The sequence below is a fragment of the Sinocyclocheilus anshuiensis genome, unplaced genomic scaffold (assembly GCF_001515605.1).
Source record: "Sinocyclocheilus anshuiensis isolate Anshui unplaced genomic scaffold, SAMN03320099.WGS_v1.1 scaffold330, whole genome shotgun sequence".
Classification (NCBI taxonomy): domain Eukaryota; kingdom Metazoa; phylum Chordata; class Actinopteri; order Cypriniformes; family Cyprinidae; genus Sinocyclocheilus; species Sinocyclocheilus anshuiensis.
The window spans coordinates 2,285,920-2,297,370 of NW_015547689.1; the positions used below are offsets into that span (position 1 = coordinate 2,285,920).

General features: G+C 39.0%; 1 protein-coding gene across 1 annotated transcript; it reads left to right on the top strand.

The window, feature by feature from the left end:
* The first annotated feature begins 309 nt into the window (after positions 1-309).
* LOC107703458 (nectin-3-like protein) lies at positions 310-9,937 on the top strand. Its single transcript, XM_016506076.1, has 4 exons — positions 310-628; positions 3,047-3,164; positions 3,896-4,047; positions 7,285-9,937. Exons 1-4 carry the CDS (start codon positions 310-312, stop codon positions 7,995-7,997), a joined length of 1,302 nt encoding a protein of 433 aa, XP_016361562.1. The 3' UTR covers positions 7,998-9,937.
* Positions 9,938-11,451: the final 1,514 nt, after the last annotated feature.

An 11,451-nucleotide genomic window follows, 5' to 3' on the forward strand; every position in this document is an offset into this window, starting at 1 on the left:
CGGTAGTTACCATAGAGTTTTTTTTTTGTTTTTTTTTTTTCAGTCCAATAAGTCTTTTATTTCTTTTTAACGAAAATCTAATTATTCTCACAATCATTCTTATCAGTTTATGAATTTATTGCTGCGGTACCAGAGAGATTCTTAATGCTGAGGGGATTAGCTTTTATTTAACTTTGTACTCTTGTCTGAATGGATTTCCTTTAGCTCGGTTCGTTATCTTGATACATCTTTCTAGTAATAGTGCGAGCGTGTTTCCTCACATTAAAGCTCAGAATTAAACGCGAGCGATGTGGTATATTTAACTAAAAAATGTCTCTCCCTGTCTTAGTGGAGCCAAAGGTATATGTCTCAGCCGGATCTTCCGCTCTGATCGATGGCGGCAATGAAACCACAGTGGCCACCTGTATTGCTGAGAGGGCTCGGCCCCCTGCCGACGTCTCCTGGGAGACGAATCTTTACGGCACATCTGAGGCCCACATGCAGGACGATGCCAATGGCACCACTACAACCCAGGTGCACTACACCTGGCAGCCCTCCCGTCACGCCCAGGGCCACACACTAACATGTGTGGTCAAACACCCCGCGCTACAGAGTGACTTCAGGATACCCTATATCATCAACGTACAGTGTGAGTATCTGATAAGGTTTTTTATATATATATAATAGTGTGACAAGAGTCTGATGCTGTTTATGCAGGATTCACATTTTATTTTATTTATTTTATTTTAGAAATGCGCAAATTTACCAGGCATTAATAATTCTTATTGCCAGCTTCGTATTTTATTTTTTTCTATAGAAATAGGGCATAGAATAGAATAAAAATAGAATACAATACATAGTTTTTAGAGCACACTATTATGTGTTACTGTTTCACTCTTCACTATGTTCACTTTTCACTGTTTAACTGTTTTGAAAGAAGCTTGTGGAAATTGTTTTCTCATTTAAGTTTGCACAGAAAATGTTTTGATTTATTTTGTATGCATAGAAATTAAAAACTCATTTACATATATTTTATAAAATATATCCGTTTTTCTGTACTCATTCTTAGGAGTTTGTAATTTTATAAATTCTCCGTTTAAAGTTTTGAAAATGGAACTGAAATGCATCCACATCCACATGAAAGTGAAACAGGTTGAATCAGAATTATATCGAATTGAGATATTGTGAATCAGTCTGATCAAATCTGTATAAATAATCAACCTGAGAAGCATGTCTTTTTTTTTCACATCATTTTATTCCATTTTTTTTTTTTTTTAAATGTCAGAATCAGAATCTGCTTTTTGCAATTTAAGCCATGCAAGCGGCGCTTATCAGCCAATTGGCCACTAAATCTATTTACTTCCAAAAGCCTGAAAGCCTGTTTTTGTTTACTAACAAACCCAAAGTAGCTTCTCCATGAAGATTTCACAGTAACTTATATTTTGTGTTTTTTCTGTACCACGTCAAAGCAATCAGATTTATGTCCAGAGCTCACATCTGTTTTCCATATCACCGCAGTGCGGTATCTATCCACATGACATGATGTCTTGATGCTGTCTTGTGCATGATGGAGCTAAAAGCCCTTTCGCTAAGACACAATCCTTAGGATTTCATGAACTTATTGAATATAGGTATTGATGCTTCAGACAAATGATTTATCAGTGTTGTTTAACGATTTCTGAACACAGACTTCTACTAAGCACCATTGAGCAGTGAAAAAGGCATGTAAGTGTGTATCTGCGGTGGTGGCGAGTACGTAAGCACAGATGTCTGCTGTATGAAATATAGATGTAGTGGTGAGAGGGAAGGCACAGGAAGTAGCAGGTATAGGGAGTATAAGGAGAGAGAGGTCACATCAGTCATGAGACGATGCTTCTGCGCTCAATGGGGGCTACAGTCACGGAAGCTCCTTTCTTTCATTTTCAATCCATCTTTTTTCATCTCATAAGGTCTACATGATATCTTAATTCAGCACACTCACTTAAAGAACTTTAAAGAGCTTTTTCTAAAGGCACAAATCAACACAGTGTCCATTGTCTTTGTAAGTGGTCTTGTACTGCTGGTCAGACAAAGAAAGTCCTAATGATGAATTTTGTTGCTTTATGATCAATTAGTGATAATAATAATGTTGTTGTGTTATAGATTGCTACTGCCTCAGCAAAAAATAAGGTAATTTCGACTTGCAAACTTAAAATTGCCATTCATTTCTTCATTTCATGTTTCTTTATATCTAGAAGTTTCTTTATTTCTTTATATTTTCTTTATATCTACATATTTAGAGCAATTTGTAGTCACTTTGTTAGATACAAAGTCACATTTATGATAAATAAAGTCTCAAATGAGAGACAATGTCGAAATTGCAAGATTGTGACTTTTTAAATCTTGTGACTTACTTGGTATTTCTCCTAACTGTGACTTTTCTCTCAACTGCAACTTTTTCACAGCTTGATAGTATAGTTTAAACTTAATGCCACTTTTTCAAACAAAAAAAATTGTAGTTTTGTCTTTTAGTCCATGTATATTACCTTACATGAAAAATTTACGAAATTAAAGTTTAGTGTTAGTATTGCTAAAACAAAGTATAATTTATACGGTATAGTTATTTAAATACCCAATAAAAAATAAATATTTTCTATATAATTATTATATATTTAAATAATAAGATAGAGTGTGTGTGTGTACAGATGTACACCATTTATATTGTTTTTGGGAGAATGGACCAAAAATATTAATGACTTATTCTGCACTGCACAGGTTTTTTTTATCCAATCGGATGCTCTCTAGCATGAGACTGCCCGCCCCCTAATACATAACACATGGCAGCTGGCAAATCAGCATGGCAGCTGGTGATTTATGGCTGTGACGAAACTTAAGCCTTTTAGGTCTTTAAAAATTGATATGTCCTGCCCAAACTTTCTCTTTCTGTTTCAATAGGAAATGCGTCAACACAGGACCAGAAAACTGCACTCATCATGTCATTTCATAGGGCCTTTAACAAGGCATAGCCTAGCCTTACCTTTCTTAAACTACTCTGAATGATCCCTTTGTGCTTTGTGTGTGTGTGCAGTTGCTCCAGACATCCTGGTGCTGGGCTATGACGGCGACTGGTATGTGGGCAGGGAGAATGTGCAGCTGAAGTGTCGAGCCAAGGCCAACCCGCCTGCCCAGCACTTCAGATGGATCAGGTGTGTAACCACTACACTCACAATAGCCAGAGCGCACCATGTCTGGAATGGGATCAAGAGTGTTATTGCCTGTTTCCAGAACTCATCTCAAACAGCAGATTATCTGTACGATTCACAGCAACAATAGTTGCTTTAAAACTGTCAGTTTTCAATGCAAATGAACCAGTGGATGCCCAAACCTTGTACTTATTCAAAGCAAATTAGTTTTCTGCCTCCAATCTATTGTTCACTCATGTAGAAGATTGCACATCAATCATGTGAGCTTAAACATTTATTAAGCGTAGTTATATCTGCCTCAAGCATTCATAAATGTTAAAAGTTTGGACACACCATTCTTTGTGGAAAATAATGAAGTCATTTTAACTATAAAATGACACGGTATGGGAATTATGAGCTAATCAAAGATGTTAAATCAAAACTTGTTCACATATATGCTAGGCACTTGTTAGCTTTGTTTCTTTCAATATCAGCTCCAGCTTATCCATTTCACTAAAACATTTCACTTCTTTTTGTCTACAAAACTCAATTTAAGAATTTTCAGCAATTAACCATTACATTTTGTTGGTCTTTAAGATCTTTAATCAACTTTAAAATCATGAGAAACATGTTTTCAGTCAATCTTTCGACTGGATCTAGATTTCTACTGCTACTGACATTTTCCATAGTGCCTGGGCAGACTTAAAGATCTTGCTGTTTGGAAAGTTTGATAAAGATGTGTTTGCATATTTTAGGTTGGATGGAGAGATGCCAGATGGAGCGGAGGTGGTGAATAACTCTTTGGTGTTTATGAGACCCTTGCAGAAGAACGACTCTGGGGTTTACAGGTGTGAGGCGGCAAATGACATCGGACTGCACAGTCGAGACATTAGAATACGTGTTCAGGGTGAGTAAGAGACTTGAAACATGACACCCATCTTACCAAAGTTTAGCAGTTCATTTCCCATGTGAAGCTGGAGAAACAATGGTAAGAGATAACATCAAAACTTTACAAATCAAATTTATTTTAACACTCAAACACACTCAGTGTTGGTGTGTTGAAATGTTGGCAAAAATCAGAAATTAATTTGACTACTCAGACTGGAAATGCCGTGTCAATTTTTTTTCTTCTTTTTGTTTTTATGAACAGCAATATGAGTGTGAGTAAATTTTATTTTTGGGTGAACTATTTCTTCGAGCCCCACAGATCTTCTTGATGGTTTCTTCTTTTGAACCCACCTATCTCTTCACTCAGAGTTGCATGGGTCCGGATCCATTCTTATGAGACACACAAGCTTATAATCATTTTCCTGAATGGCATTGGCCCTCTATTTAAATTTATTTTTTAGTTAGCTTTTTTTAAAAAGTTTTGATGGGTTTTTATTGGGTTTCATGAGTCATTATCTAATTGACCTCTGAGACAGGTGTTCGCTGTCACATTCCATGATGTTTATCTCCCATCATTTTTGTGTGAGCATTAAACATTGAATACTGCTGTTTAATAAGTTTCTGTGATAGTTACTGTTACCCCCTCCCCCTCTCTCTCTTTATCTGTTGCTCTTTCTCCCTCCCTTGTGCGCACTTACATCTCTGAGACTGTCACGCTGTTATACAAGGGGAGAATAATAGAGCGGAAGCAACCTTGATTGAGAGATGTCCTAGATTCATGAAACATTCACCAGCTCTTTCAACCGCAATTAATTATGTATTTTCTTTTTAAATTATTTTTTTACACTCTTCCCTTGAGAAAGATTCAGCTTCTGTGTGCACGAAGCTGCGTGTTTCTATGCGTCGTGTGCGTGTGGTTGTTTTATGTCAAAGTTGTCTGCCTTTATGTTCTAAGAGTCCCTTTTTGTGTCGTTTGAGTCGTGATGTTTCTACTATAATGCCCACTGCTACTGTTTGTGTATTGATGGAGTGACTGGGCGTGAAAGTGTGCGTGCTGCTGTTAGTTGCTGATCTTTGTGCATGAGTATGGGTGGGCGCAGTACCTGTCCTGCATGTTAAACACCCTGCCGCTACCTGTGTGGTCACCAATCACCCCCCAAATACAAGCCCACACACTCCCTTCAAATGGACCATTTACACTCCCGGTTGATCCATACAGTGAATGGAACAGGAATGGGGTACCACATACTGTACATGAATTGTGATAAATTTAGATTTGGTGGAGGCATAGAGAAGAGAAGCATGAGAGAGGGAGGGATTTCTGACCTTTCTGTGACTTGTCCTCTCTTTATGTCCTGTCCTCTTCCCTTCTGGACATTGACGTGCTGAGGCGAAAAGCTCTGCTGTTTATTGATTGAAACAAATTATTCTTCAACTTGCGAAATTGAAGAATTTAAAATCTTGGGCGAAATTGAATCAATTAAAATAAATTGACACTATCCATGTCCTTGTTGTTTAAGGGGATAGTTCACACAAAAATTTAAATTCTGTCATTATTTACTCATCGTCATGTTGTTTCAAACCCATATGATTTTCTTTCTTCTGTAGATCAAAGATATTTTGAAGAATGTTCATGCAGGTCTTTTATTTTTCAAGCCCCCCCCCCTGTTTATTTGAGAACTACTGAATCACTGAGTCAGTGATTTGAAGTGATGGTCCGTGAACAAACCATTTAAGGTTCTTGAATGAATCATTCAGACCTAGTTCATTGAAAAGAACAATCTCAAAAGAGAAATGTGTGCACTGATTCAGTTTTTTCAGTTCAACTCACTGACTCATTGATTCTTGAGCAGTCACTATAAACTGTTGTGTGGAAAAGAGCTGTGAATTTTCTTCAAAAATTCTCTCTTTTTTTTTTTATTTCACTCAAAGAAATAACCATATACAGGTCTGAAAAGAGGGTGAGTAAATAGTGACAACCAGGCTGCTCTAGACCATGCTCTAGATGTTAGGGTCGGCCTTGGTGATAACTTAAATTTTTGGGTGAGCTATCCCTGTGGTTTTATATATGCAACAAATGTTTGTGCCAGGAATATCATGGGAGTTTGAAAAGGATTTTGGTCATTTTTTTATTAAAAATGTTGCCAAAACAATGAACAGAACGTTTCGGTTTTCCTGAACTACATAGCTGCTCTTTCCTACATACATATACATTCACTCACCAGACCCACAGATGCATCCAAATTACCTTTAACCTTGTGGGAACAATACCGTCCAAGAATGCTTTATGTATGCTACGTTTATTATTCATTCCAACGAGGATGAGCAAATTATTCCCCACTTTAGCTGGAGCATTTGAACTGCGTAACCCCGAAGAGCTTGCAACCCTGACTCCTGAGAGTGAACGCACACGTTCTGCACTCAATGCATGCACAGACTTCACAGCCAGCCAAATAGCTCTCATTGCGCTGAGAACAGGACACTCCGTAATGGGATAGTTTGACTTTCAGCTTCCAGTCTCTGAGAACACTGCTTGCATAGTCCAGATGCATGCCCCAGAATGCGATGAAATGCTACACGCTGCTCCCTAACACAATCAAGCAATCAATGCATGGTAATTGCATTAACGCAATCTTCTGTCCTAGCACCAGTCAAGCCATGTTAGAAGTTAGGCGTAGCAGCCACCCAATCCTCAGGTATTCTCGATGTCTGTCCCTCTCCCCTCCCCCAGTAGCACATACCCTTTCCCTGACCCCTTCCTTCCATTTAGTTTGTTCTCATCACTCAGCTATGTGGTCATCCGTACTCCCTCTCTCAGCTAACACAAATGTTGCTCATTAGGTTTCATTGTTGCAGATGACTGTACTTCAGTGTTAGCTGGAGATGTTAGTATGTAGCTCCTCATGAGTCCCTTATCATGAAGATCCCAACTCTCCTTTCTCTTCCATGTTTTTAGTCGTCTTTGCACTGGACAACAGTTTCAGGTTTTGAAGCTGTCCGAAGGTTTACAGTCGCATTCTTTCAATAAAAGACCTTATCCCAAACCTGAAACTATTGCATCCACGGCAACAGAGGGTAGTCCTGTTATTCATGCTATATATGTCATGCTAGATGATATTACAATCTTGGAAGCAGATTAATATGACTATTAATGATATACTGATGTAGCTGGCATTGACATTATCTACTTTTCTTTGTCTATCCATCCCTTCCTCCTGCCCCCTCCCTCTTGCCTCTCCTTCCTTCCCTCCATTAGATCCTCCCTCAACCACCACCATGCCCCCCACCACCCCTGTGCGCCTCCTAACCGCCGACATCTCTGCCACCGTGCCTGGCAATAAGCAGCGAGCCCTCATAACGTCTCCAACCCTGGCGCCTCTGCCGGAGGGGAGCCTAGGCACGATTGTCGGTGGGGCAGTAGGCGGAGCCCTCTTCCTGCTGTTGCTGCTTGTTCTAGGCGGAGTTTATTACCAGCGTCAACGGCAGACATTCCGTGGCGACTACTACACAAAGCAGTATCATGGCCCCTCGGATATGCAGAAGGCTCCCCAGCCCCATGAGCTGCAGCAAGTCTACAGCAAAGGAAGCCCTGACACCAAGCTCAAGTCCAACCAGGATAACGGCACCATCTACCCAGATAAGGATCGAGAAGAGTGGGGTGATTTCGACCGAGAGCGATCACCCAACGGTCGCAGCAGAGCTCTGAGGGAAGCAGGCGGTCAAATCAGCAACCTTAATCATTACAACCATGAGCATGGCTACCACAGCAACCATCACCCCAGCCATCCGCAAAGCTTTAGTCCAGCCCATCATATCCAGAGGAGCTCGCTGCAGCCAGAGCCCCGCAGATACGCCGCTCCACAAGTCATGAGCAATGGCTCCCCCTTCCTGCCGGAGGACTGCTACGACAACGACTACGTGTCGCACACAGATGGCTCAATGATCTCCCGGAGGGAGTGGTATGTCTGAGAAGAACGAGCAGGAAGAGACTGCGTGGACACTTATGAAGTGCTTCAGACTGCAAAATGAGACAGGGATGATAAGAGTAATGTTAAGAAAATTAGTAGGAAATGCACCTTTTCTAGTAGTTTACACCTGCCAATTTGTTTTTGTACATTAGTCTAATCATTAGTTAGCTGTTCATAGCTAGCTAGTTTAATTGATGTTTTGGGACCAAGAGAGGGTGTAATTATCGTCTTCGTTTCTTAGATTGGTCAGGCAACAAGACATCTGCTTTGTTTCACCAATAAACCAGTTCAGGGTTGATTTCAGGGGTGATTTAAGTTGGGTTGTCTTTGCCAAATCAATAGCCAGTCTCCTTTTCCTTGCACAGTAAGATGAGCTGTGTGATTTATTTAAAAGAAAGAAAGCAGTTAGAACAAATGCAATTTGTATTGAAATAACCTGTCGATAAGTGTTTCAGATCAGCCCTGTCGTGAGCGATGAGTTTCGATGAGTCACGTCAACTTCAACTTTCAGTGCTGTCACTCTGATGGAGGCAGAAATTAGCTCCTGTCAACAGCCTGGCGGTTTCCATGGCAACATTTATTTCTTCTCTACTGGCATTCAGAGTTGCTGTAGGGAGGAGCTAGACGGAGGACCGTGCTGGATTTGATAAAGCCCAATTGGCGAAAGCCAGACAGGATGATTGCCGAAATGGGGTGGCTGTAATTGTATCAATTCAGCTGCCATTTACATACCGCTGCGTGACTGTATTAGCTCTGGATTTCTTTTGTTTGTGCCATCAAAAATTTTGCCGCCGTGTGAGTCTGTCTGCAGAAGATGATTGGACAATGTACATTTAAAAACTACTGCCACTGTTCAACATGAAAGCTTGTCCTGTATTGATGTAGCTGTCTGGCTTGTCTTCGTCAGACCATCACTGCCCAGTGTTAACAACCTCCGACTGCATTCAGCGACTGTGCATTACGTCACAAATGGAGTCCTGTGCCTGTCTCTTGTGTTTCTGTGTTTGTCTGTAATATGTAAATCCAATCAGCTGGTGTTAACTGACAGTGTTTTGATGAATCGGCTCATTACCTGTGCAGTAGTGTTCAGATTTCTAGTGTCAGATCTCTCACATTCACGCACATAATTTAACGTAGAAGACGATAGCCTAACACACTCGTTATTGGTCATTAAACTTGTGTTGGCTGGATCTTTATAAGCTAGCAGATGTGTATGGTTGGTTTTTGAGATATTGGAGATGATATTGTAGTGCCTTAAACTGAAGATGTGCCCTGTAAGCATTATAATATGCATGCAGAAGTTACGAACGAGTGAGTATCATTTTCAGAAGAAGTATGCGAGTTGATTTGAGGCATAAAATGGTAGGGTCCTGAGAACATCATTTTGTACTGTCCTTTGTTCACCACCTTGTTTTGTGTGCCAGTTGTATGGTTTGCTTTTTATAGGTTTTCAGACAATAACTGTTTTGCTCGCATTAAATGACGTGTGACACTTGAGTCACGGTGCACATCAACGAGTTATGATAAAGTAAAACTTAAAATGTACAGGTTTGGACAATGCAGAGGTGAAGAATTCAATGAAAACAAGATTATGTATATATGCTGGCATTTAGGAGAACCTTGTTTTGTTTGTTAGTTTGTTTGAATTTATCGTTCCTATAGGAAGCCTGAGATTCGACGGTGGAACGCACTAGAAAACCCACCATTACACAGATTTTGATGAGAGGATCGCACATACACTTCTTCAGAACATCTTTTACACTTATTTGTTTTACAAAAGAGCTACTGTAAAAAAAAAAAAAAAAAAAGAAAGAAAATACAAAAATAATAAAAAAAATAGCAAAGAAGAAATGTATTTGCAATGTATAGATGATACTGAGCATTATTTTGTAAAATCAACCTTTGGGATACATTTGTTTTGAAATAAAGCACCTTTTTTTCTGTGACATGTTTCTTTGTTTTATAAGTTGGCCTCAGATCCATTTTGTGTTGGTTGGAGGGGTGAATGTTGAGGTCTTGGGTGTGACTGGTTGCTTCAGCTGCAGAAATGTTCCCTGTGAGGGTCTCCTCTATGCTCCTGGAGGTCTCCAGGGATGTATTCCTCACGCCCACTTTTCCTTTGCTGTGGTTAACCTACTTCATCTCCAAAGATCCCTTCGTGCTCTAAACCTCATGCATATTTTGTGGGAAAGCCTGTGGCTGAAAGCTTCCTGTGGATGGGGGCTAAACTTCCTCTCAGACTTACCTAGGATAGCCCTAAAGTGGGATGGATTATGGACTTGTTGATTCTTGTGTTTGCACTGCTGTTCTGTCGATCTGTGTGAGAGGAGACGGGGGAGCTGGTTGACGAAGATCAAGCATAGCAGTGGGGCTAAATGGTGTTTGAGCGGTTTTTTTTGCTGTGTAGCCGTTGGCGAGTCTGTCATCCTGTCCAATCAGCTGGTGGTGGGACAAGCTAGTAATTATAGTTGTCAGAAGTTCCACAATGAGTCAATGTCCAAAGTCAGCTCATAAAACTTGCCTATTTAATCCAAGACAAAGGAAATCAGGAGTAAAATGGGTATAGTAAAGCAGTGGTTCTCAAACTTTTTCATGCGTTGGACCACCTTGCACCCCAAATCAGGGGAAAACAAGTGTCAGAATCATTACCTGTTGTTTTAAGTAATGTACAAAATTATCCTTCATTTATACCTTTTATTTTGACATTGCATCAATTTTACTATAGGGATGCACTGGAATTAAATTTCTTTAATTATATTAATATTAGTCAGATATTATTATATTTACTTTATACTATTTTTATTACATTACAGAATTTTTTTGTTTAGTGTTTTACTGTTTCAATTGTGAAAATGAGGGGAAATGAGTATGCACAATTAAGTATATATTAGTAAAAAATTAAAAGAAATTAATTTTATTCAGCATTGATAGCAGCTTTATATTGGTCAAAAGTTGCAGTAAAGTTATTTACATCAATTTTTATTTCAAATACATACTGTTCTTTTGAACTTTGAAAATGTTTTACAGTTCCCTAATTAATTAAGCAAACTTTTCAAAATTGATAATAACAAGAAATGTTTCTTGAGCAACAAATCAGCATATTAGAATGATTTTTGAAGTATCATGTGACACTAAAGACAGGAGTAATGATGCTGAAAATTCCGTTTTATCGTCACAGGAATAAATTTTATTTTAAATATAATAGAAAACAATCATTAAATTGTAATAGTATTTCACAATATTTCTGTTTTACTGTATTTTTGATCAAATAAATCCAACCTGGGTAAACATAAACTTAAAAAAAAAAAAAATTAATGGTAGTGTACAGTATGTTCAAATCATTTAATTCTTAGTTAGTTGATTAATTCTATGCTGGTGCTTTTTCTTATGTTTAATTGTATGTATGTCCATTTTTATCAGCCAATCAACTTGTGAACCACTTGGTATCCTTCACA